General features: G+C 34.0%; 4 protein-coding genes across 4 annotated transcripts; 1 reads left to right on the top strand and 3 right to left on the bottom strand.

Moving 5' to 3' along the window:
* Window positions 1–376: 376 nt before the first annotated feature.
* On the bottom strand, window positions 377–5,045 carry LOC125820604 (peroxisomal (S)-2-hydroxyacid oxidase GLO4-like). Its single transcript, XM_049500015.1, has 12 exons — window positions 4,883–5,045; window positions 4,045–4,193; window positions 3,845–3,969; window positions 3,703–3,749; window positions 3,350–3,427; window positions 3,141–3,265; window positions 2,950–3,007; window positions 1,443–1,505; window positions 1,176–1,245; window positions 989–1,089; window positions 756–860; window positions 377–674 (listed from the first exon to the last, which is right to left on the bottom strand). The coding sequence occupies exons 2-12, from the start codon at window positions 4,185–4,187 to the stop codon at window positions 495–497; spliced, it is 1,095 nt and encodes a 364-aa protein (XP_049355972.1). The 5' UTR covers window positions 4,188–4,193; window positions 4,883–5,045; the 3' UTR covers window positions 377–494.
* A 3,763-nt stretch (window positions 5,046–8,808) lies between these two features.
* LOC125820755 (3-oxoacyl-[acyl-carrier-protein] synthase II, chloroplastic-like) lies at window positions 8,809–14,436 on the top strand. The gene is made up of 13 exons (XM_049500182.1): window positions 8,809–9,238; window positions 9,952–10,157; window positions 10,277–10,480; window positions 10,937–11,047; window positions 11,156–11,251; window positions 11,353–11,398; window positions 11,488–11,567; window positions 11,984–12,052; window positions 12,178–12,262; window positions 12,395–12,549; window positions 12,656–12,736; window positions 13,799–13,858; window positions 13,992–14,436. The coding sequence occupies exons 1-13, from the start codon at window positions 8,869–8,871 to the stop codon at window positions 14,112–14,114; spliced, it is 1,686 nt and encodes a 561-aa protein (XP_049356139.1). The 5' UTR covers window positions 8,809–8,868; the 3' UTR covers window positions 14,115–14,436.
* Window positions 14,437–17,863: 3,427 nt separating this feature from the next.
* On the bottom strand, window positions 17,864–22,371 carry LOC125820801 (25.3 kDa vesicle transport protein-like). Its single transcript, XM_049500238.1, has 6 exons — window positions 22,227–22,371; window positions 21,008–21,215; window positions 19,978–20,138; window positions 19,726–19,872; window positions 18,526–18,602; window positions 17,864–18,266 (listed from the first exon to the last, which is right to left on the bottom strand). Exons 2-6 carry the CDS (start codon window positions 21,193–21,195, stop codon window positions 18,183–18,185), a joined length of 657 nt encoding a protein of 218 aa, XP_049356195.1. The 5' UTR covers window positions 21,196–21,215; window positions 22,227–22,371; the 3' UTR covers window positions 17,864–18,182.
* A 2,086-nt stretch (window positions 22,372–24,457) lies between these two features.
* LOC125820798 (uncharacterized) lies at window positions 24,458–26,994 on the bottom strand. The gene is made up of 4 exons (XM_049500236.1): window positions 26,208–26,994; window positions 25,691–25,891; window positions 25,334–25,425; window positions 24,458–25,230 (listed from the first exon to the last, which is right to left on the bottom strand). Exons 1-4 carry the CDS (start codon window positions 26,853–26,855, stop codon window positions 24,615–24,617), a joined length of 1,557 nt encoding a protein of 518 aa, XP_049356193.1. The 5' UTR covers window positions 26,856–26,994; the 3' UTR covers window positions 24,458–24,614.
* Window positions 26,995–27,277: the final 283 nt, after the last annotated feature.

Here is a 27,277-nt window from a genome sequence, read left to right as displayed (position 1 = left end):
AACTATATAGATTCTGGACCAACCACTCCCTCTGGTTGACACTGAAGGAAAGTAGAACACTATACACGCAAAGGCATTGAAATATATGCACCTATTTTAGATATATATAAAACTCAATATCCGCTATGAATGACCACACTAAACCAAGAGGGGCATGGCAAGTGTTTGCTCATAGTCTTGAACTAACTTTTGTGGTTGAGTTAATCAAAAGCTCATTTCTTTATTAGACTTCACCCTGTGTTACACCAGGGCCAATATCTCATGAAATTAATCTTCTCTTGTACTCAAATCTTGTTCTGCATCATGTGTGGCAAGATTTGAATTGCTTTCCTGCAGTAATTTTGTAATAAAACTAGACTATTGTAATCCATTTGAATATCTTAATATCTGAAATCGATGCTTTAAATAGAAATATTGCAATTGAACAACATTACAAGCAAGATGTGACACAATTGTAGAGTTGGGGCTAGGCCATTTTGTTTAAGGAACAGAGATTACATCCTACAAAGGAACCTCTCTTTCTCTGTCTTAACATGGCTTCTCGTAATATCATCCACAGTGCAGCAGCCAGCAAGAGCCATGGTCAGCTCAAGTTCATTCTTTAGCATTTCAATAACTTGCTTTACTCCAGATTCTCCCTTAGCAGCCAGGCCATAGATAACTGGTCGACCAATCTGCACAAATATACAAAAAATATTATTAAGACAATCAATGTATACAAAGTTAAATCCATTTCTTTAAATCATTAAGTTTACCATAACAGCTTTTGCCCCTAGTGCTAATGCCTTGAATATATCTGTTCCTCGCCTAATTCCTCCATCGAGAAGAACTGGAACTTTACCTTGAACAGCTTGGACCACCTGAAACCATTGAAAATTAAGGAGGGGCATATGGAAGTCAATGCACGAGCTAAGAAGATTCCAAATAACATATTTCAGCTTTCAATTCAAATGAGCTCGTAATTCAAACATGTGAGGAAGGAAATCACCTCTTCAAGAACAGAAATAGTAGCTGGAGAGTAATCTAGTTGTCGAGCTCCATGATTAGAGACGATAATTCCTACAACTCCTGCTTCAATTGCTTTCATTGCTGAGAAAAACAAATAGTATATGCCAGTCAAATTGTAGGAAAATCTGAGGTTTTCAACAGCTAAGGTTCAGTGATAATAATAGTACCATCTTCACCATTGAGAACACCCTTAATCAAAATTGGCAACTTAGTAATTGATTTTAGCCACGCTATATCCTGCAAAGTTTTCAGAGAGTGTGAGGATTACAGAATGATCATATTTGACTGAAACTCTATTTCTGCAATTTCACATATTTTAACATATTGTCGACACTCGAGAAATTTGAGTTCGTGTATCAAAGATTGTATTTAATCATATCTTCTAACGTGGTAAGTAATAAGGAACACACACATTTAACTTTTAAATCTTGTACCTTCCAGCAAAGCGACGGATCAAGAATTTCTTCAGCATATGCTGCAAGATTTGAGCCTTTGTCCTGCAGAATTTTGTAAGTGGATTAGTAAGCATAGTCTACACTGGTTTCAGGTTTTTTTTTTTTTTTTTTTTTTAATCAAAGCTGGACTCAGGGACCATTTATTAGAAACTAAAAAGGAAACAACCAGATCATAACATGATCTGGTCCAAAAACAATCTATTCTGTCCAAAAACAAAATACATAAATGAACAACCAAAGAAATGAAAAAAGAGTTGGTCGTCTTCAAGCTTGAGCTTCCATGGAGGATGAAGACGAGGTGCTGCCTTGGAGTGAAATCGAGCTGCCACAACCAGCTGCGTTCGGTTCGTTTCCGTCCCACTGAATCCACACAGCTCGAACAACTTAGGTAAGAATCGATCTACTCCCTAATTCGCTTTTGATGTTGTGAACGATCCTTGAGCCCCATTTCTAAGTTTTACCCTTTCCTGCAGATTGAGTCAGAAACCCTAACTAATACCACTGCATAGGCCAGGTAATTCTTATTAATTTTGCTGAAGATCGTTCCTTTAAGTACACTACTTCACTGATGTTTAGATTTATATATCTTGATAAACCCAATATGCTTTCCTTTTCTTTGTGTTTTCACCTGAAATACTATTGTTGCTTGCTGCATTGTGCATTAGTATCATTATCACTGTAGCAATATTTTCTGTTTTGCATTTTTCTGATTCTCAAGTTTGGGAATCCTTGGATGACTCCAATCTGCTCCATGGTCGGAAAAATCGACCTCTCCGATGATGGTATCAGTGAGATGAGGATAGAAGATAGTTCAAATGCCTCCAATATATAGACATAGATTGAAATGGATCCGAATTTGGACAAATTTCACTGAAGACACTCAAAAATTCTCTCAAGTGCCATGAAATAAGGTCCTTTGAAGACTTCTTCAACTCGGATTGATCTGATCTAAACCACAAAATGAAGTTGAATGAACAATGTTTTCTCCTCTTTCATCTTTGTGCACTGTTATACTTCGATTTAATTCATCCATGACCTTCTCTGCAGGCTGAGCCCCAAAGAGGCTGATACCACTGCATAAGAAGGCCACATATGAGTTCCATCTCTGCATAAACAATTACATCCACTTATGCAAGTATGCAGGTACTACCATCGCCTTTTGATATTTCTTTGTCATCCATGTCTGGTTGTTCTTGTTTGTCTCAATTCTGTTTGTGTATTGAAACCCGTGTTTTGGATGTTTCGAATTCTAAGATTGGGAGTTTGTGTTTTATCTAGTGGTTTCAGGTTAATATATCTATCACGAGTTGATTTCTTAGGGTCACTCAACTTATAGCTATTATCTAAGAATGTCACATTCTCTTTTAAAGAAAATTGGAATGAAGAAGAAAGTGACTTTCTGAGATAATAACTATTACTTGAGTGACTATCTGAGAAATCAACCTTATCTACTATAAATAGCAGAATTTTTTATGGTTTTACTTACAGAAACAACATCAGTTGATATAAGACCTTCAAAATTCCTCAGCCGAAATGATATCATCCTGCAATTCCCACTCTTAGTAGATTAACACAGTATTACTAAAAAGAAATTTTCTTTAAGTGCTAAAATGGTGAAACCGACTTATTCCAGATTAGTATGTAAAGAATTCAAGCATAAAAAGATCTATAACTTACTTATTCTTTATATCAGCCTCCCTTCTGCCAAGCCTTGGAGTATCAGCAGTGAGAATTATAGCCCTGAACCCGTTGCTCTCAGCTCGACGTACCATAAATTCTGTTACATCTCTCCTTTTGAAAACCTATTGACGAAGAATAAATTACCTATCTGATAACAGAACACATAATATATAACAATGATCAGAGTTTGGGATAATAAGAGTTACATATATTTGAAAGAAGCGAACAGCATTGCAGCTTGAAGCAACCTCCTCCACTGTGCATGTAGACATAAATGACAGTCCCTATATTCAAAAAAACTCAACATCTATGTTAAAACATATTATAATTAAGTAATAACAACGTAAGCTTTTCGATGAGGCGGTGATACAATATCAATAATCCACGAGTTAATTTCTCAAAAAGTCAATCAACTAATAGTATTATCTCAGAAAATCACTAATCTTCTTGATTTCAATTTTTCTTCAAGTGACTTATGAGATAATAATTAATTAGTTAATGATCATCTGAGAAATCATCTTAACGCTCCATACACCAGAACTGGAAACAGATATTTTACCATGATAACATTACATGCTGCAGCACCTCCAGCTGTTGCAACTTCTCCTGGCATAAATACAACAGCTTGTTGGAGTAAGAACTGCGTGGTGGGGGTACCTTAAGCTAAAAGACTAGTTTTTACTAACTGATTTTATCCAAACCTTCAGGATGTGCCAATTGATGCGCAGCAGAAGGGGCAAGTATAATTGGAGCTGACGTCTTGTGACCGAGTATAACAGTTGACATGTCTATTCTGCTCACATCAACTAGTATTCTTGGCTGAATACTGAGTTTCTGAAAGGTTAGTATTGCTACCATCTATTTTGCCAAATTAATCAAGAGCAAGAAATTACAAACTTACGTGATTCTATGAAATGCTTCGATATTTTCTTTGAGTGTGTACTCATCCTCAGCTCCTCCAGCAAAGAAGTCATAGTACATCTTTGGAAGAACTTTCCTAGCAAGCTCTTGAAATTCATTCACATTAACTGGTTCACCCGCCATTTTAGCCTGCACACACGAGTGTTCGTATGCTAAATTCATCTCATATAGTTGAACTTTGTATTCAATATATCCCTCAAGTTTGTTTAGGAATAAAAATCAATTAAGCTAAACAACTAATTACTCTAGAACACAAACTCAAGATCAAAGGATAGCAATATATAGGATCAGCTATATTGCTCAGACTCTTCAAAATTGTCAAGGGATGAGTGTCAGAAGCAAGTTTGGAGAGTGAGCAACATAGGGAAGAGTAACATGATAAGGAACTAAGCCATAATAATTTTCAGATTCAGATATCACATCATGTGATCGATTTGACGAGTAAACACTACCAAATCAACAAACAGCAAACACAAAAATTGTAAAAGCAAATGTTGAGATATTAGTAAAATAATTAATTAAAAGTAAAGGCGAATTGTCCTATGTTCAATTCTCACCGTCACCCAAAAGCAAAAACATATTTTCATTTTCCACAGGTAGGTACAGATCTATCTGAAGTTGATGTTACGGGTTTGGCAGAATCCAGTAGCTTTAGTGGTGCTAACATATCCAGTTAACTTAAACTAAAAATCCAGATCCAGTTGTCATTCATAAACTTAAAATTTTGAATCTGTCTATGTGTTGAACAAGTACATATGGAGAAAACAGAAGTTTAGATCAAAATTTAATTAAATTTTGGAAGTAAAAACATTGAATACCTGTTGTATAGAAAACAGAGAAGAGTTGAAGTTCACTGTTCAATTAGCTAATGGCTGTAGTTGAACTAGAGAATTATAGTTCACTGTAAATGATTAGCATGATTCAAGATTACAATAATCAGATAGTAGGAGGAATATCTAATTTAGGGAGAAAGTGGTAAGTAATAAAGTTTCCACTTAATACAATTGAAACTTACGTGTATAATTAAGATAGATACATATTTTGTATGATAATTGAATTACTTTGAGTCGAACGTTTTTAATATGAATATTATATTATGTGTTTAAATGCTTAACTAAAACATATTGTATTTCGAATGTATAAATAAAATTTTATAACAATTTAAGACCGATATATTAAGTCTAAAATATATGAAGCTCAATTTAATAAAAAGGGTTCAATTACAAAATTAGAAGGGAAAACTGAAGGGAGTGACCCTTTGTTTTTTTTTTTTTGAGAATAAGGGAGTGACCCTTTGTTTACTGTTTAAACCCAAAATGGCCCACTTTCTGCCTTTCTCTGAATTACCAAAAATGGCCATTTTGGGTTAAACAATTACCGAATGGTCATTTTTTTTGGTGTTCACTCTTAATTTTCTCTCTTCCAATTTTTTAAAATTTGATTTATTTATTTTTTTTAAAAAATAAAATTTGATTTACAATGTATCTGGTACTTGATAATTCCAAACCTTAATCAGTATGAATTTGGTTTATAGTTATGTATCTGAGACATAACTTATATGTTTGATACATAACGTATGTATCGTTGCTATGTATCAAGCGACGGAGCAATGCATCCGCGAGTTTTGAAAAATTTGAAGTTATTGTAATTTAGAAAACTTTCTAAATAAGATGTAATAGTACCTAAATTATTGAGTTTTGTGTACTTTATACTTTTTTTTTTTTATCGTGTGGTATATTTACGTAAGATACCCAAATCAAAGTGCATTTAATGGAAATTCCAACCAAAAAGGGCTAATGGGCCTCTTTCAGGCTTGGGGGCTTATCAGGATCACCGCATTCCTCAATCATATGAGCCCAAACGATCTGTTAAAGTACCGGCCCGTTTGGCCCAAAAATACTTGGATAAACTACATAATTAGACATACATAACTACTATATACCAAAAATATTACTCATAATACCACTTTTTAATAAATATACCATATATTTTAAAAAATTAAATCAGATACACAAATTTCTTAAATATGGAATTGAATAATTATCTTAAAATTTAAATCCCTTAATTAAAGGTGCTTTAACAATTCAATCTCCTCCCCAACAATATCTCTCCCCCCCCCACCCCACCCCTCACCGAATTTCACCCTCAATTCGAAAAAGAACTTCGGGAATGGCAAAACTTTGCGTTTTCATATAACCGCATTATGAATGTAATGTTGTGCACTATCTGCTTGCTTAGAGTGTGATTATAGCTTTGGTATAACATTTTAGAAGGCAAAGAGGCAATCACCCTTCTAAACAAAGATTTTTCTATACTTCTTCGTTGTTCTCTACTTTTTAGGCATTTCTTCTTCTCTGCAATTCTTCCAATTACTTGTTTCAGTTCAATTTACATTAAATACTTCCTCCTTACTTCGACGAGTCGTTGGACGCCGATGAAGACATGTGCAGGTTTTTACATTATTTATTTTTGTTGTTTCTCAACTATTTTAATGGTTGACTGTTCACAAAATTAAATGATTCTTGTTAAAGGTTAATTCAAATTAATAAATCGTGTATCTCATCTTTAAAAATTGATGGATACATGTATCTCGCCGTTAATGATTAAAACCAATGAAGAAAATGAAGAGGTTAACCCAAATTAATAAAAATTGATGGATACATGTATCTCATCATTAATGATTAAAACCAATAAAGAAAATGAAGAGGTTAACCCAAATTAATAAATCGTGTATCTCGGCTTGGATACATGTATCTTGTCATTAATGATTCAAGCTGATGAAGAAGAGATGAAGAGGTTAATCCAAATTAATAAATCGTGTATCTCGGCTTGGATACATGTATCTCGTCATTAATGATTCAAGCTGATGAAGAAGATGAAGATGTTAATCAAACCGAGAAACCAAACCCCAAAAAAAAATAAAAAATCAAAACAAATAAAATTTATCTTATTACAAACTGAATATCATTTTTTTAAAAATTGAAAAATTGAATGACATACCCTTATTTTTATTTTTTTTGAAATTTCAGGATAACCGCAATCACTATTCTGTGGTGAGCATTTTGTGCGCACTAGGTAACCACGCAAGGGATGTAAACCACACTAGGCAAACCCTATGCGACATACTCAACTCAAAAGACATTGAGGGAGATCGATCTCAGATCATCCGTGTGGATAACCACCCTCCAAACCAATTGAGCCATTCTTATTACTAGTGAACTCTTCAAAGGAATTTTCCGCAAAGATCTGAAAACAATCTTTTCAATAAGCACATGATAAAGCCCGGCACAGAATAAATTAATCGAAATGAGAATAGGACTTCACTTGTCGTTACGCAGGTAATGGCCGAGACATTATGCGCGGTTTAAAAGAATAAACCATTGCAAAAAACATCAAAATTCCTTTCATTTTTCTATCCTCATCATATTTACCTTTTCTCTCCTGGAACCCAAAGGTATTAGCAAATTAATCTTCGTGGTAAAGTGATAAGTAATCACTTATTGTATAAAATTACTTTTGATTGGAATTGCTTTACTCTTCGAAATAAGACTTCTCAGTAAGAATATGAAGTACTCGGGTCCAAACAAAATACCGAACATCATATGAAGTAGTCGGGTCCAAATCAAGTACCGAACACCGAGGAAATTTAGAGATACTGGGGCTAAGCATTTATGTGATGTGCTGCATCAAATTGACATTGGCAACTACCAAATAATTTGATTGAATTAGTCAAGGGTGCAAAGCAAAGAACAAATGTGAGTGTCTCTGCTCTGGGACTTTGCGGCTTATGCATTAACCACTCCTTTTCTAAATTCTAGGACTGTAGAGTGGGCCGACACTAGTAGTGAAGCTTGCGGGGCGGATCTATAGCCTATTTTTTTTTTGGCACCGTGAATTCATGATTCTTTTTATAAATAAAATATTTTAAATATATATATTTATAAAATTAATCTAATATTATCTACAGATACTTATTTATAAGAACTAAATAATGTATTTGGTTGAACGCTATGTTATTTAATTGAAGAAATAGGGATCAATTCACACTTTCTCCCCTCTTCTATTAAAAAATGGACGGTACAAATCTTAAAGATTCACTCGAATTTATTTTCTGATTATATAAAAGACGCTTCGTCATGAGAATTATTCATGTTTTTTGAAATAATTTTTCACTTTCTTATAAAATTGGTGTTTGTATTTATAAAAATTTCAAATTCAACTTGAAATTAGATTTTAATTTTGAAGAAGTATTCCAAATCTATTCTCCAACTTAATTTTCAGAATTCCAAATAAAGTATTATCTTTCTCCTTTTTGCAAAAAAGTATAATCAAATATGCAATGCAACTATACTTTTATAAATTTAAATATTTAAACTCTGGCCAAATGCCAACATAATTTTCAAATGGAGGGAGGTAGACAGGTGGTTGCTTACTATTGGAAATATTATTATTTATTAATTTATTTATTTATTAGGGTGCAGATTTGGGCCAAGCCCACGACGGATGGGACCTTCAAAGTCAACGCTTGGAGATTTGGAAGCGTAATTTTGAAATCACACGTAATTGTTTAACAATGCCTATTTTTATTCATTTAACTTCCTCTCTACTCTGCTTGCACTGAAGAAGTTGACTGTTTGAAATCCAACTTGATGGTCCCCTCGAACTTTCATGGCACCTTCCTATAATACCATCTTCATATTTGATCCAATTCATTAAGGCACTTTCGATTACCATTTTTCCAGTTTATCATCCAATTTCACATCTGGGTCACTGTTTTTATGCTCTAATTTGACGTTTTTCACAAATGGTGGCTTCTTCTGTGGCCTCTCCACTATGTACATGGCTCGTAGCAGCTTGCATGTCTGTATCCAGCGAAAAGGATCAATTTTGGAAGCCTGCTTCTAATTTTCAGTCTTCCAAGTTGATGGGTAGGTCTGGTAGGAGAAGAAAAGCGATTACCAAGTGCAACAGTGGGAGCTTGATGAATGGTTCTGTAATGAACAGTTCTTGGCATACTTGTTTTGGTTTTGAGCCCTGTGAGGAGTATTATAAATCCGAGGGATTGTCTGCTTCTTTTTCGTCTTTATTGGCCGAAAATGCGTTTTCTGTATTTGGGTTTAAGCAGGTGCCATTGAATCGAAGGCAGAGGAGAATGAGTTCTGCTGCTCATTCTGGTAATTTTACTTAATCAAAGGCTTATTGATTTAATCTTCATTAGTGTGATGAACTGTATTTGGTAGCTTATTGTCTAACGATTTGTGGATCGACTTAATCGACCCATTGGATTTTGGGTATATTCTATGTCTTTAGTATGTGACTATGGATGTGAAATAGCGCAAGCTGCGAAATTTGGACTGAATAATGAATTGCAATACAACTCGAAACGTTTCTGGGTATGGTTCTTTTAATTCATAAATTGTTTGTCACTACGCCAAAAAAGTATTTTCTTTTCCCATCAAATGTATATGTTTGGCTTATTTACCAAAAGCTTTTTTCAACTCTGTGTCAGTCAAACAACTTCACATAAAATGGTATTGAGGCAGTAAAATTAAAATATATTTCTTCGATTTAAATAGCTAAAGATCTGCAACTGATGCTTTAAATAACAAATGTCTCAATTCTCAAAACAACTATATGAGCTTTTGCTAATTATTTTGGGAATGATGTTAGTGTTGTGTGAGGAAAATGTGAATGAGATTTGTGCACACTGAGAGAACTACCTACTCGAACTTGTAGACATGAAGGCGTGTTATCTTTGTTTATACATATTATTCAAGATATGTTTCACTTGCCTATCAAACATTTCTAGTATATGTCTTCGAAGAATGTTTAAACTGCATGACTCCAACAATGTGATGAACTGCTTTTTGATTTGATGTACTTCTAGGCAAACCCGTGGCTGTGGCCGTGCAACCTGCAATGGAAGCCACGGCAAAGAAGAAACCTCTTATGAGGAACAGAAGAGTTGTTGTGACCGGGGTCGGTGTAGTATCACCAATCGGTCATGATCCAGACATGTTTTACAATAATCTTCTTGAAGGCATCAGCGGTATAAGTCAGATTGAGGCTTTCGACTGTTCTGAATTTCCCAGTGTAATTTTCCATGATTGTTTTAGCACGCCAAACTGTTTATCTATCTTCTATTTCGACTAATATTCTTCACTACCCAAAATATCTTTCAAGATGTTTCACAATGGTCTTCTTTGCGACAGAGAATTGCTGGGGAAATCAAGGAATTTTCGACTAATGGGTGGGTTGCACCCAAACTTTCGAAAAGAGCAGATAAGTTCATGCTTTATATGCTTACTGCTGGAAAGAAAGCTTTGGCAGATGGTGGGATCACAGAAGATTTATTGCAGGAATTAGATAAGGCTAGATGTGGGGTCCTAATTGGCTCAGCCCTTGGAGGGATGAAGGTAACAAATGAACTTGCTTAAGATATATGACCTATTTTTTTTTTTGATGACCGTGGTGTCCGGGCCAGCTTTCGCGCACCTCGACTAAATCATGGAATACCTGCCACCTCCCACCAACAACGGTGCCAGGTAGGTAACTCTGTCTACCAAGGCTATGACCTATTGCGATCAAATGATCATTCCGAGAGCCCTAAAATAGAAGCTCTTGTAATTCATTGTTCCAAAGAATGTCATCTAGCAGAAAGATGATATAATTTTAAGAAGAGTTGTAAAACTTGTTAACTGTAAAAATCAATTAATACTGTTACCATAAAAAAATAAACAAGTAATGACAAATGAGGTTCCAGTTCATATTGTATTTTCATGATATCACAGCTGCCACTTACCATTCTACGGCATATTAGAATTCCTCTTTTTTTCCATCTCCAAATAATTGATTATTTGCTCTTTGATCAGGTCTTCTATGATGGCATTGAGGCTTTACAGGTGTCGTACAAGAAGCTGAATCCTTTCTGTGTACCTTTTGCAACATCCAATATGGGAGCTGCCATGCTTGCAATAGATTTGGTAAGTTACTTATTGGATGAGATCAAACTATGATTGAAAGAACTGTTTCTCCTTATTTTAAAAATAGTTGAAAGAACTGTCATTCAAAGTTGATTGAAACAACTGCAGGGTTGGATGGGTCCAAGCTACTCAATCTCCACTGCATGTGCAACAAGTAACTTCTGTATATTAAGTGCTGCAAATCATATAATTAGAGGTGAAACAGTAAGTGGGTGAATTACTCTTACTCCATCGTTTTAAGTATGTAATTTCCAGACCATGTGAAGTATAATGACACCTTGTATATCATAACATGGAAATTTCAGGATATGATGCTTTGTGGGGGGTCAGATTCGGCAATTATTCCAATAGGTTAGTTAAATATGGTAAAACTATCTGGGGAATAATGTAGTTATAATTTGTTCTCAAAGTTTCCATCCTTAAATTGTGATTGGTGGCAGGCTTGGGAGGTTTCACTGCTTGTGGAGCCTTGTCACAGAGGAATAGTGATCCAACAAGGGCTTCACGTCCTTGGGATATGGTATTGCTATCAAATTTCTCTATTTCTCAGCTGTTTCAAATTTCAATCAACTGTTGACGAAAATTCTGCTCTCTGATGCATAAATTAGATTTCTTGATGTATTTTGAAATCATCAGCATAAGTGTCATTATGTGAATGATTAAGCATGGACTTCAGCGTTGTTTCTTCTAAAGATGAGCTTCTTGAACATGTACATGTACAGTTTGTTGCGACTTCCTACACATGTAAATATTTTACTTTAAATAGGAAAAGAAAAGAGAATATCTTCGAATTGTGAGTAATGTTTGCTAGTACTTTGTTATTTCCCTTTTGAAATTTCTTACTGCTTAGTAGCTTGGGAACCATTTTCTTTGTTTTGCTCTTAAAGATCCCTGCTGCTGTCTACTAAAGCTGCATTTGATTTCTTGATGGAGCAGGACCGTGATGGATTTGTGATTGGGGAAGGATCGGGCGTCTTACTTTTAGAAGAACTTGAACATGCAAAGGTATGCTTCCACTAAACCAATATGCAGAAATATGCATCTGATAATGTGGAGTTACTTTGATCCATTCAGAAGGTTTCATCAATTTGATTGTAGCTGTGTTGTGTTTTTTTCTGATAAACTAACAGAAGAGAAAGGCTAAAATATATGCCGAGTTTTTGGGTGGAAGCTTCACTTCTGATGCTTATCACATGATAGAGCCACATCCAGAAGGTAATTTTATACATTGAAATTACCAGCGTATTGCTGGTATTCCAGCTCAGATTTGATATCGTGTACATAGCCATTCTAAAGCATGGAAAACTTGTATTCTTACTGATTTCTTCTATATGCTTTACAAAATAGGAAGTGGAGTTGTTCTCTGCATAGAAAAGGCCTTGGCTCAATCTGGGGTGAAACGTGAAGATGTCAACTATATCAATGCTCATGCTGCATCAACCCCAGCCGGTGACCTGAACGAATATCAGGCCATTCTGCATTGTTTTGGGAAGAACCCTGAAGTAATGCTCTTATACGCCTTTTTTTTTGTTTTAGGAGATGTACTCATATAGCTTGTTCTCAGCAACTGCTCTCTAATTCTCTTATAATGAATTCTTTCCCTTTCAGCTTAAAATAAATTCAACAAAGTCCATGACTGGTCATCTCCTTGGGGCTGCTGGTGCTGTGGAAGCCATCGCAACAGTCAAGGTAATAAAGTTTAAGATCATTGCATACAAATACCTTATACAAGCTTAATATGGACTTTTAAACTCAGAGAGGGATGAAAGGTTTAGACAGAAAAATACGAAAGTTATGTTTTCTTACAAGTAGCTGGTGCTGTGGAAGCCATCACAACAGTTAAGAGGTAATGAATATTAAGATAGTTGCATACAAATACCTTATAAAAGCTTAAGATGAACTTCTAAACCCATAGAGGGATGAAAGATTTAGACAGAAAATTACATGAGTACCAGGTATGTTTTTATGATTGGAAATAAAATTTCAGAAAATATTTATGAATTACCGTAACTAGTTTAGAATCGAGGCATTGTTATTGTATATATATAGAGTCGTCAATACTTAGCAAAATGACAGCTGGCTGTTGTAATGTAACTTCTTCGAATGATGGCTTGCTGCTGGTTTGCTTCATAACATATTTGTTGGGCCTTAATAGGCAACTTTTAGCTGTTGAAGTGGGCATTAAGTCATTAGTAATCTAATATGTTTTTGTGACAGCACAAGCTAGGTGTACAGATGGGAAGAAATCACGTAGTGTTTTTTGTCTCTGCTGGAATTTAAACCTGAGATCATATGGTTCTTAACCCACTTCATTGACCACTAGGCCACACTGGCCTAGTGATCTTTTGTGCTTTTCCCATCAGAATAAAAACCTTCTTAGGTAAATAGATTGGTACTGGATGCCCGCAGGGGAAAAAAGCTTTAAGATTGTCATGCCAAGTATTGAAGCAATCTGCAAGTTTGTTTTAACACGTCGGAGAATGAAGTAGTTTCTACTTCTATTGACTTGTTAGTCGGTTGACATAAGTTACTGTTTGTGAAAGAAGTCCGTATCTACAGTAATTGTGTCTTGATATGTACTTTTACTTGAGGTGATCTAGCATTCATTCCCAAAGGAGAGCAGTTGGAACACAATCACTTTCTACTAGTCTGTTTGTGCTTAGAGTAATTACAACTATCTTTGCACACTAGCTTTCAGTTTTTATATGAAAGTTTGCTAATACATGTTTATTTGGAATTTTTTATACATAGGCCATACATACAGGATGGATCCATCCAAACATCAATCTTGAGAACCCTGACAATGGCTTGGTATGTATCTGGTTAATTAGTGCGCTCGACTTTTTGAACAAGCTTGCACTCCCTATCTAATATTGTTGCGATTAAGAAGCCATTGCATCTTAATCAGTTAACTATGTTCTAATGTTGCTTAACATGATATTAGGATATGAATGTGCTGGTGGGCTCTAAGAAGGAGCGCTTGGATATCAAAGTTGCACTCTCCAACTCATTTGGCTTTGGAGGACACAACTCGTCTATTCTATTTGCGCCTTATAAGAATGTCTAATCCAATGCTTGCACATATCATTCTTAAAGAATGTAACCCTGTGTTGATTTCATCAAGTTGCCCTTGAAAGATTCCCACATGCCAACGAAATCGAGAAAACGAACTTTTAATCTTCATTAGTTCATCGGAAAGGAAAGCAGACACAGGAGACCACAAGTGTGTGAAGTTATTTTCTTAACTGTACTACCTTTTTTATTACTATAGATATTTTGAAATTTGGTTCATCTTTCGGTTAGTTGTTCTTAGGTATGAACTGTAGCAGTCAATACATAACTCATCTCACATCTGCTTGGAAATGAGAAATATGTTTTATTCTTTGTGATATATTGTTTTATTTGCTATGGCTATAAAAATATATGTCTAATTAAAAGCCTTTATCATAAAATTAATTTTATCGAGTGTAGCCGCTAAAAGTCAAATTGCTAGACTTTTTTTATTAGACGTCTGGAATGAACAAACTTAAGTTATTTTCATGTAGTAATACGCAGCAGGCCAACTATACATTAATTGTACTAGTTTTCAAACACGTATGTTATATGTGTATCCCATATTATTTTAAACTACCACACTTCAAAGTTTAGATATGCAAAGGCATTCGCAGATCAACTACTACTATCTAAATTTGAGTTTTATTGCAACAAAAGCTTTTTCGGAAATTCATATTCTATTAAAAAAGGTGAATATGCTACTAGCTTAGCAATAATACAAAAAATGCTGGTCAATATTTGTAGCTAAACCAACTGGAATAGATTTATGTGAAGTAGATTCTTTTTAGAGGAGAAATCTAAGCGAAAAATTAAAAGGCAAATGAAATAATGGGACAAACACTCCTTATGATACACTTTATAGAGTATTTTAAAGAATGTGAAAAGATTGATCAGAATAAATATCATGGAGAAGATAAAACTACGTACAACCAGTAATAACCAAGAAATTTAATATTAATATAAATGAAGAATGTAACAATGTTTTATAAAAAGAAGTAACTATGAAAGATGAAAGAAAGAAAATTTAGTGAGTGAAATAAACATTATGAAACAATACATAATAACCATCCAAATATTAAAAAATCATGATTTATTGTTACTATTTATTAACATATTCTTAATAATTTGTCGTTAATCTCTTACTAATTATTATGCACATATATTTGAAATTTAATTGTTGATGTAATTATAATTAAAAAAGTAAACAATTAAATTTACAGTTACTTTTTATTTCTTAATTTGTCTTATTCACTTCAATTTGAATCAATCATGTTTTAATATTGACATTGTAAAATGATTTTCAATTCTTTATTTTCAAGCTCAAGCTAATTAGATTATCAAATAATTAAAATTTCAAAAATATTGTCTTAGCTTTTAATGTGTAACAATCACTATAATATTGCTTTTATTTTTGTAATAAAAATTATTACAAAATATTATATAAGTAAAAAAAAAAAACTCTAATTGGCATAATCAATGAAGTGAAGTCTTAATTTCATTTGTAAACACTTTTAGAATAATTTTGATAGTTTATGTAACAATTGATTCCATTGAAAACTATTGAAAATATTTTCAGAACTATAATCAATAAGAAAGATTTAAACATTTGTGTTGTTATGTAATGTACAATAATTTATATATAATTATTCTTGTCTTACAAAATATTACAAGAAATGTCATACTATCAATTGAAAAAGAAAAATAATTATTAAACTATAATCAATTACAGTATCTTTTTAGAATATATGAAAGTAAAATATGTATAAAAAATTAAATAAACACAACTCTCTTTTCTAAAATTATTAATAATGATTGTTTTGGCTTTTCAATCTATGTCCACAACGGATATATAGAAATTTAGCATTTACCTTTCCACTAAATAGGCTAAATCATTTGAGCAGCAAAAATCGTATACGAAAATTTCAATACATTCGCTTTGGCTACACCAAGTTTTCATCATTTTTAGAGGGATGAACTTTGATATTTCAAATCAATTACTTTCCATGTAAATGATTCCTTTAATAAATGTCTCAGACAGTTGCACACACTTTATTGATGCTTCTCAACTTATCAATTGTGTTTCATTGATGTTTTTCAACTTATCAATGGTGTTAACCCTAATCAGAATATGACGTCAAATGTAATCGGAAATTGTAACCACATCAATAGTGTTGCATTCTAGTTAGATGAGCACTATCTCCACTTTAGATTTGTCAACTTTGCAATCTCTTAGCATATTATGTATATCTTCGACAATTTTATCCTAATTTTGTTTTCTCATGAACTCCATTTACTCTCTTTTTTCCAGCGAAATAACAACAATGAAGAACGATAACAAGGATTTTCTTGCAGGAAAAGACGAACTTATGATGTGTTCTAGAAGATCGTACTTGGAAGAAGTTATTTTGTACGGTATAAGACTGATAAAAGAATATTGTTGGATATAGTGATTTTATAATTAAGAATAGCGGGAAACAATTACTCTATTTTTGCCCTCAATGTAACATATTTATTTTGGAATAATTGTTTTACTAAATTGTTTATTTTTTTTAAAAATAAAATGGATAAAGTACTTCTGTATAGTGAAACTTACACATTTTTTATGATCCAATGAACAAATTTTTTAAAATTCAAAAATATATTAATTTCTTTTCAAAATTACCCTTCCTTTTTTAATGGAGTTTTAACTATTTTTATATCCCAAATAATGATTATCTCTATTTTCAATAAGTGTTTTAAAACAAATACGTATTAACAGATTACTCTTTAATTAATATTTTAAAACATATTATACCCCAATAATTCATTTATACTCATTTGAGTTGGGGAGAATATTTTATTATTATGCTAAGAAAAGATAATGTTTGTGGCTTGAACTGTAGGGTGGTAAGAGACTACTGAGAGGAAACGAGAAGAATAGGATCATTGAAACTCCAAAATTTAATTGTTGTCCATTATTGACTTGACACATGAATTTGAAATAGTAAATAATAGGGTTAATTTTACCAAATCACCCTTATTAAGAGAAATATAAGTCGTCTAAATATTGAAAAATAAATCGTATTTAATAGCAAAAGTAAAATAAATAGGACATGCTAAACTATTTATTGATTTTATAAATGGGACAAACATAATTGGACATCCTAAAATAGTATAATGGACAACTAAAGACGAACGAAGAGAATATAAAGAGACTAATAAGAAGGATTCGCTAATATTAGATTTAATTTGAATATTTTAAAATCTGTTAGTTATTAACTTAATAAGAAGGATGAATATTTAACTTCATAAAATTTTCGTTTTTGCATCATGTAACTAATACCACGTACTAACATGTCCAATCATAAGCCGTTGGAAAATATTTAAACGTTCAGTCATTTTCGTGACTTTCTCATGGAAAATATTTTCTTAAGAATGACTTTCATCGTACCACATACACCCACTTCCACTTCATTTGGAGGATTTGTTTTGCGATTGGCTAAGATGTGGAAATATAATAAAATGGTGGTAGCTATATTTAATGTCATCAAGGACTTCCTTACCACAGCTCAACTGTATGTAAATTGAACATCTGAGAAAATGTAATCCTTTTGGCCATGCTATGCCTCGATTGGAATGCTGTTTTTAGTAAATTCACAGACCCAGATGAATACCTACAAATACAGATGAAACTATAAAAGATTCAAGTATTGGAAGGCGTGCAGAGACAAAGACGCTTAGAGCTAGTAAACAAAGCACCATACTCTGTGCATGACAGTCTAAAAGGATTGTTTATATTTGCTGTATATTCTGAACGTCGTTAGCTTCATAGTTGAAACTACAATGAGCTACCTCTTGGAGTTTTGAAGCTAAACTAACAAAACAATATATAAAGGAGAACCAATATTAATGTAATTTATCAAGGTTAAGGGACATGATTCATCACGGTTCCTTTCCTCTCTTTACACTATAAAACTGAAAATGGCACAACATATGCTTGGACAACTGTAATGTGAGGTGGTTCTCTGGGTTGTGCACATTGACAAACAGGAAGAAGCATTCGACAATATTGTAGTCACTGAGCTGCATCTGTATGGAAGCATCACCAAATCTTTGTTCTAAGCCAGAAGAAGAGAATGACAACTCCAAGCACAATAGCAACAGGAGCCCATTTTCGAATCAAAGCCTAAAGTCAAGTAATGAATCAGTAATTAAAGCAATGTTAAATATCCAGATGCACATGCTTAAAGATAAACAAATGAGACAATAACCATCAGGAACCTAATAAGGTACCAACATGATGGCTGCATTTTAGTAGAACTAAAAGAAATCACACTATGTTCCTTCAGATTCTTGTACAGCTTTAGCATTTCTATTAGTTTAAACTGTACAACTTCCAAACAAAATTATGAGGTACATCATCTTGTGAAGCCAATGAAACTAACCTGACGATTTAAATCTTTTGCTTTATCAGCATATATCCGGGATTCAGATGTCAAGCGGCTAGACATCTGACTGACCTCTGCAAAAAATTGATATTCGACAATCTAATCAGTAGCCACCTAAGATGATCATAAATGGAATAACAAATAGGGCAATGAACATGGGAAGGGTGAAAATAGGGGCGAACCAACTATATAAAAATTATACATCATCATAAGAGTCCAATCAATGTCAAAGCTGCAAATCCTACAGCTGACTAATGTCATGTGCCTTTTGGATTTAGAAAGAGGCAAATATTCTTGGAACTGACACGACTCCCGATTTTATCTGCATAGAGATGGATTTGGTTCCACTACTTTTACACCAAAAGCATCATATTTTTTTCTCAACAATATAGAGAACCCACTTTCCTTTAGCATGGACTTTTAATGATTCCAAAATAAAAATCTCATCTCACAAGTTCACAACCACAATTACTCCATTTAAATTACCTTAATAATAAACCAAAGATTGTTATTTTCTGCCTTCAATATGGCATATAAGATGCAGCCTACACAATTATAGCTTGGAAGTTTTCTGACAGAAGAAATCATTCTGAATGCAATCTATAGTTCTCTGGGAGTTAATGAGGAGAGATAGAGGAATAAACACTTAACCGTGTTATATTACATTGTCAAATTTTAAGGACGTCTAAGTGTGGTCTTTTAAACCATTTTACTTCTCAACAATCTTCCACAGCATCCACTCTCCTCTGTTTTTGTCTCCCGACCTACTACATCAAGACATATAAACTTGAAAATTATAGACATTTTAGACTTGTGATACACTACCAATGGACACTTGAAGTTCTGATAGGAAACTCTAGGAGACAACCATAATTTAGAATTTAGCGAGGCTGCTATGGGAAAGATAAAAAAGCCTTACCATAGATTCTCCAAATCTCACACTTGCCATACATGGACATACAAGTCTCTAACCAGACTAGAAAGACTCCTTATAAACACCAGAAGTTCAGAACTAATGCAAGTGTAATACCACAAACTCAATTTTAATATCAATTAGTTGACATTGCCGATATAATAAACTGAAAAGTTAGGTTTATAGCACATTAGCACAATGTCTTTCGAGATAATCAAATCGAAGAAATCCAGAATGGACGAGGTATTGTTCACAAAAGAGGAATGTTAGAATGAGAAACTTACGGTCCAACTTTTCACCAACGCCAAGAACTTCTTGGACATTTCGAGTCATTATCTGATGAACTTCGTAAAGCTCATCATTCAACTTAGAAATGTTGCGTTGAGTCCTAGTATCCTGGTACAGTTTCTTCGTCTTCTGTATGAATGTATCTTTTACAACAGGGTAAATCACATATTGCAAGCATCAGAATATCAGTTTCACCAAAATATAATTGGACAGCAAAAAACATAAAAGAAAATACTCCAATAGATTACCAAATTTAATAAAAGCATATGGTCTAGCAGCAGTTTCAATTTGACTCCCATTGGCGCGCTCAAACTCATTCTTAAGGTCCTCCAGGTATTGAAAGGCAAGTTTCTTGGGATAAGAGCGATCACACATTGTCAGATAACAAACATGCCCTTCAATGATATAACTGAGAGCACGGGTTAAGAGAATACTATACACATGGAGTGAACTTTCTCAAGAGGGTGAAATAGAGACAGAAGAGCAATATTACTGGTGGTACAGAAAGCATACATGACAAAAAGAAGTAGTTAAGGCAACAGTGGTTAATCCGGAAGTTCACATACTTTGGAGGCGATAATGATTAAGATGCCAAATCATCCTTGATATTTCACATTCAGTCAGCCATGATAATGATGAAATTGATGCTACTAAAAAATCCAGTAAAAAACTAGAAGTACAATGTTTTAGTTGTGAAAGCTTATCAAGTGGAGAAACTACTAACCAAACCAAAAAAATGTATGTCGCAAAAGGGATCAAGAGTATTTAACAGCTTCGACACACCAAGGTGAAATCTCATTCATCTAAAGCACTAAATCAGCAACACTGATCATTTCTGAAATATCCAGAAAACTCCAACTTGTTTGTTATATAACCAAATGGGAAAGTTTTAAGGACTGAATGCTGAGCATTCAATCAACAGGAGCTTTTCTTTTCTAACAGGTATTGACTTCATAGAGTTTTCAAATCAAAATACCCCCAATAAGCAGTACCAACATATAATTGAAACAAGAGCAATAGTACAAGTTAATTGAAATAGTTAGGGAAGGGGCAAATTGATTACTAAAAATGCAAAATATTCATTAAAAGTCTCAAACGAATCCCTCACCCCACCCCCGGTAAAACCCTATTTGAATAAATAACCTGTCAAGCTCAGAAAGGAAGTCGCAAATCCTCTCATTCTTCGAGAGAAAATCAAAACACATTATAGTATTGGGTGTTGACCCATAAGTAAGCTGGTGAAGTCACGTTGGAAAGATAACATGAACAAAAGGATACTGGAAGACGTAAGGTCCAGTTTCAATAGACATCCTTGAAGCGTCATTTTGGCGCATTGACAGGTTCTTGAATAAGGCCTTGACCTGCTGTTTGTAGAAATCTGCATTTTGAACATCACGACCATCATCCAGCCCCTCGGCTAAAGGAAGGCCATCAGTCACACGAGCAATCAAAGTCAACTTCACCATATTTTTCCGCAAGCATACAGCTACATCAAAACACAAAAAGGTGAGAATTCAACCTTTTGCAGTCAAATTTCTATATTTTCTACTTTGTCCATGCCGTCCAACTTCTAACACGATCATCTATACGAACAACATTCCCAGAAATGACAACAACTAATGCATTATACTTCCGGTCAGTGCAACTGTTTGCTGTCAATCTAATAAACGTAAAATTGACGTGTTCTAAAATGATGAAGTAGAAGCTGTGCAGTCAGGATGGTACATTACACTTTAGAGGAGTACTCAACGGCTGAAGGGGAGTTAGTTATTATTTTAAAAGCTTCACAGATTAGTTTCTTACGTTTTTAAGAAAAAACGATTTTTATTAACAAATATGCCTAGTCACACTTTTGGCAAGGTAGTAGAGTATATATATTGATCTGCAGCTCATTTGGAAGCACGAAAGGAAATCCCAAGTTCTATCTTCTTCTTAGCTAACTTAGCTTCTATATGCAATTTCCTTTCGTTTCTGCTTCGAGTTGCTTAAAAAATTCTCCCTCAATTACTTTCCTTTTTAGTTTATTCCAGAAAGAATGACTCTTTCCTTTTTTTTGGCAGCGCTTTACTTCTAACTTTCCGCGTGACATGTTTAAGACTTACAAGAATAACAGATAATTTGGTACATTCAAAAGTTTTTTTACTTTCTTACCCTCCATGTCAATTCAAAACAAGACAATCAAATTGAAACCACAAAATATACACATTTTCAACAAATTTCAACAGAAGTCGAATTCCTTAAACAAAGTAGATGATCTCCAAGGAGCATTCATGTTACTTTACGAGAGTTTAATCCCTGAATACTTTAAGCAGTAGAGGCACATCGACAGAACTGATTAGCAGAATAATTCTGTAACCCTAACATTCCAAACCTACAGCATTCAATTCCAATGAAAAATGACTAAAATTAAATCTAACAAACACAAAATCACGCAAACAAACACAATGATATAAACAGATTGCTCACGAAGTTATTATCAGCATAGATCAGAAATTACCGATCGATCATACGCTTGCGTGACTGCTTGGAATCCAGTCGCCGATCGGTGACCGCCTTTGATAAATTGTTAAGAGCTTGAATCGGAGCTGGTAATAAATGGGATGGGAACAAAGAGGGGTTTTGCTGAGATTTGAAGAGGTACGGTTTTGATAAAAATATAAAAAGCGTTTTTACACACTTGCATATGCTGTGCTGATTTGTCAATTTTTGATTGGGTGACAACGTGTAGATGGCCCCCAAGACTGGCGTTAAAAGGAATTTCACCACATTAATTCACCAAAAATAATTATATATTCATATTTATTTTATTTTATTTTTATTGTATATATAGATTTTGAATTTCCTCAACATAATAAAAAGATTAATTGATTATATATATTTTTATTTGAGTTGACTAAGAGCAAGTTTGGTATTGCTGCTACAAGCTACTTATTTATAGAAGCGTTTTTTTAAAATAACTTTTCAAAAAAAGCAATTTGTGTTTAACAAATTCATTTGAAAAGTGTTTTTGATAAACAATTTGTATTTGACTAATTTTCTTTAAGAAGTGCTTTAGAGAGTCAAGTTACAAAAAAGGGCAAGTATCAATGTGCTTTTAATATTAAGATTATTTTAAATTTAATTATTCGTTACTTTTTTGGAGAGGGTCTAAATCTTTAATTTTTATTTTTTCTCCTCTTTTAATCCTACAAAAATTTCGTTGTTACTTTTATTTCTAATTTTGTAAAATAATATATAAAGTAATATATAGAATATAAAATATATAAATAATAATATAAAACATAAATAAAATAAAAAATTTATTATATAAAAATAAAAAATAAATTCTTGAATAAAAATCAACCAAAATTATGAGATATGTTAATTAATTAAAAAGGGATATATTGATAAATATGTATATTATGTAAGAGATATTTTAGTCTTAAAAAAATTAATTTTCTACTTCTGCTTCTCTTTTTTTTTTTTTAAATAGAAATTTTTAGCTACTTTCTAGAAACAGAAAACGCTTTTGCTTCCATTTAAAAATCAGATTAAAGAATTTGCCAAACACTTAATTTCTTAAAATAAGTGACCTCCCAACACCAATGCTAAACAACACGCTCTAAGTTGCAAGTTTGAATTCGTGACACTAATATTAATGACAATGTTGATAGCATAAAATTTAGAAATCATTTTGATGTCACTTAATCAATTAATCGAAACATAACAAACCAAATTTGAAGAGTAATAGAAGAACAATGTGATGTAAATTCCTTGAACACAGATGAACAACAATTCAACTATAGAGCTAAGTTAAGCAACAAATAGTAATGTTTTCTATTTTCTTTGGTTGGGACGGCCTAGAGGCGGCCTTTTGTAAAGGTAGAAAGAAGTATTCAAATTTGATTAGTGATGTGTCGCGTTTCAAGAAGGCATATAGGCTACCCGAGGCTTTGACAAAGAAAGTCATTTCAATCCAATTCATTCTTGGGTCAAGATGAACCCCTTCAGCAACATTATGTCTAATAATTTGGTCATATATAATAAGTTAACTAACATCACAATTTTTGTAGGCAAAGTTTCATTCTTTCAACTTAATAAGCAAATTGGCAGAAAATCTTGGGAATTGGTGAATGTTTTTCATATACCTCAGTTCAAGTTTTGAAATACTATTTGATAGGAAAATGGGGTGGGTGGCTTGTATCTGTAATATTTAGGTTGCATTTGGTAGAGTATCTTCTCTTAAACCTTTTTGGCTGCCAAACTTCAACAGTCACCAAAGCAAAAAACACCCTTCTGTTTGGCCTTTTCTGCATTAGAAAAGCACAACAAATAATCTAATTTGCAAAAGCAAAAAACACAAGATCAACTACCAATCTAACCCGAAAAGTACTGCCAAGAATTCTTAGTAGGATGCATTTTGTTGAACAGCTTAGTGTTATATATATACAAGCATACATACCCTTGTTTGATCATCCATATTCCTTGTGCAGTGACTTATTTAACTGAAGAGCGTAGCAGGTACTAGGTGGACTAGTTGAGGTGCCCGGAAGAATTAATGATTTGCAGGTGACGGGTTATTTATGCTGGAGAAGCAGGGCACATGCTAGATTACTTGGGATTTCTATCCTTGAGAATTTTGCATGTGCCCTCACCCTCCAGCTTAAACCCCCGCCAATAATGACATTCAAATATTAACAGCAATGAAGGTAAGTCATCATTAACTAACTGTAGCAACCAGTTTTTTTAAAAAAAATACATGACATAATTAGATACAGAACCATAAATGTCAGCTTATTGGCCACTTTTAAGTGGCCTTTAAATAGCTTCTTGCATAATGTTTTATATAAATAGAATATGAAGAACACATCTTAGGATCTCTGGTCCATTTCCATGAAATTATTGGCTATGAGGTCGGCTTTCCAAGAGCTGAAGCAGCTGAATCCACGTAAAGCAGTAAACAAGTGTAGAGTTTTTGCTTCAATCTATCAACTCTATCAGCCACATTGTTTTTGTCTGAGCATAAGGTACTCCTTACCTTGTCCAACCATTCATTTGCATGCTTCAGCTGTGATAATGTGAAAGCTATTTGATTTTTTGACTCCGTTTGGCGTGGTACACTTACTTTCGTTTTTTGTTCCTGCTTGTTCTGCCAGAACCCAACTTCAAGTGCTCCCTCCAAGAATTTGAGAAACCAAGACTGTATTTCATTTAACAGAAGCTCTCTTAGTTCCACGATGTCTTTGGAACCGTCTCCTTTTGCCCACTCTAGCTTTTCAGCCCCAGAAAGTTCCACAGAAGGCTTCAAAGACTTGCTTGTAGCTTTACCATTCAAGAAACATGTCATCTTCCCTTCTTTCACCTTCTCGTGAACAGATAATTTGGTGGCAAAATTATCTGGGGTTAGCTCTTTTGTTTTAACAGTACTGGGTAGTTCAATGAGATTGTTGAGCGTGAAAAACTTGGAGAGAGATATATGGGGACATTCTGGTGATGCTGAGGTGCACAGTTCAGCAAACATTCTGGAAAAGAGAGAAAAATGAAATGAAAGAAAGAATGGAAGATGAAGAACTAGATGGATATACAATTGAGGCCTTACATAAAACTCTGACTCCTAGACTGTACCTGAGGCAATGAAGAAGTTTTGCTGCTTCCTTTGCTTCTTCTTGAGCTTCTGCTGCTACTAAAGAAGCTAATAATCCCCTCCTAAGTATCCCCTTGTTATATGAACAAGAATGAGATTATAAATATACTTGATTCATTTTTCCTCTCTAATTAGTACTCCATGTCTTTTCAACTACTAGTTTTCACCCAGCCTCAAAAGTCTGTCTATCCAATAGAAGAATGACAGCTTCTCTAACAGCACTCAATGTTAGACCATTAGATCATAATGCAATTAAATTGGTGATTAATGGGGTGTTGATAGTAATAAAACAGTAGCATATTATACTATTCAAATGATATCTAAAGAATCAAATATACCTTCCCAGGCTTTGCAAGGTTGGTTGGTAGCGAGGACCAGGGCATGTACGCTTCCGAGGATTGACTGTTTTCTCTGATGCTTTCTTGTTTGCTTGTTGTGAGTTTCAATGTTGAAAATCTTGGAGTTTTCATATGCTTATTTATGCCTGAGTTTATCACAAATGCATCAGACTGGCTGCGGAAAGGAGTTGAAGACCGTGTCTGAAATCAACCGAGCAGAAACTTTTCTTAGCAAGCTCAGAAGAGAATTCAGATTCAATTGAACTTTCCCTGAATATACTCATGTCCAAGTCCCTACTGCTTTCCTTTTTAACCAATGAGTTCCTTTTTTAATGTGCTGGTGTTCAGAACAACATTTTGGAAGGTAGGACTTACTATTAATTTACATAAATATCTTCGTTGGACATTGAAAAACTTGACAATCACAGAGTTGTAGCCAAAGAATAATTGGAATAAAACTTGGATATGAACTATTAGCGAGTTTCACAAATGAATAATCTATGACACTGAATCATACCTGACCTTTAAGCTCGCATTGTTTCTCTTTCAGAGGTACAACCTTTTTAGCAGCTCCACTGTTCTCATTCTCAATGCCTTTCACACCAGTACCTTGATCAAGCCCTCCAATCTTTGTGTTAGAGGTTAATACTCCTCTCATGTACCTGGAAGCAACAACCGTCTTTTGCTCTTTGATAACAAATTTGTTCTTAGTGTCCGCTTTGTTCAATTCAGGCGATTCATTCAACTTCGAACCATTTACATCTTCCTGAGCATTTCGAACAGTGACTTCAGATGGTTCCAACATTTGCATTAAATCCTTCGGGTTACCTACAAATGGATGTCGCCCTGGAAGTGGTCTCACCCCTACTAAAACTGGAACTGGAGTTCCAGGCTCCATTCTTTCAACATAAAAGAACTGGCCAAGTTGCAATTTGTTGTTCAATATGAGCTCATTCTCCTCTTTGGATAACGTAACATATGTCGAATGAGAAGAATCCGAAACTTTAATAAAGAAACCATGATTTGGCCATAGTTCTGAACCATTCAAGGCAGGGACAATGCTGATGACTTGTAAAAGGATTGATCTATATTCCCCACGAACCTTTTTATTGGAATGCATACTCTGGAGAAGCTTAATCAGTACTCCTGATACGAGGGCTGCCATTTTGTTTTGCTCCCAGTTAAGCTAAAAACATAACATAATGCAAGTTAACTAAATTAAAATAATCCGAAAACCATCAAGAAGATCCTATGGAAAATGAGATAGGACAACCTGTTTGTGTTTTTGCCAGTGAGAAAGAGGAACGGATGTGAAGAGGCGCTAAAGCATACCAATTACCAGGAAATATATACAAAGACTGGAGAAGGAGAAGAACCCGGCGTTCGGAATCCGGCGCCTGAACGATGTGGAAGCCAAGCCAAGAAGCAATTTTTTTAAAATATATATCCATTGCAGGTACGTATGCGTTCAGGTTTACTTGGCTTCTAAGCTAAGATGCCATCTTTCTGGTCCTGTTGACAATTCTATGGGGCCATTCCATTATCTGGTCTGACTTCAAATGACCCTTATGTCCCAATCCTGAAGAT

The sequence above is a fragment of the Solanum verrucosum genome, unplaced genomic scaffold (assembly GCF_900185275.1).
Source record: "Solanum verrucosum unplaced genomic scaffold, falcon-dt-bn FXZP01000117.1, whole genome shotgun sequence".
NCBI lineage: Eukaryota > Viridiplantae > Streptophyta > Magnoliopsida > Solanales > Solanaceae > Solanum > Solanum verrucosum.
The sequence above is the reverse complement of the archived record's forward strand: the minus strand, read 5'-3'. Positions and strand labels throughout refer to the sequence as shown.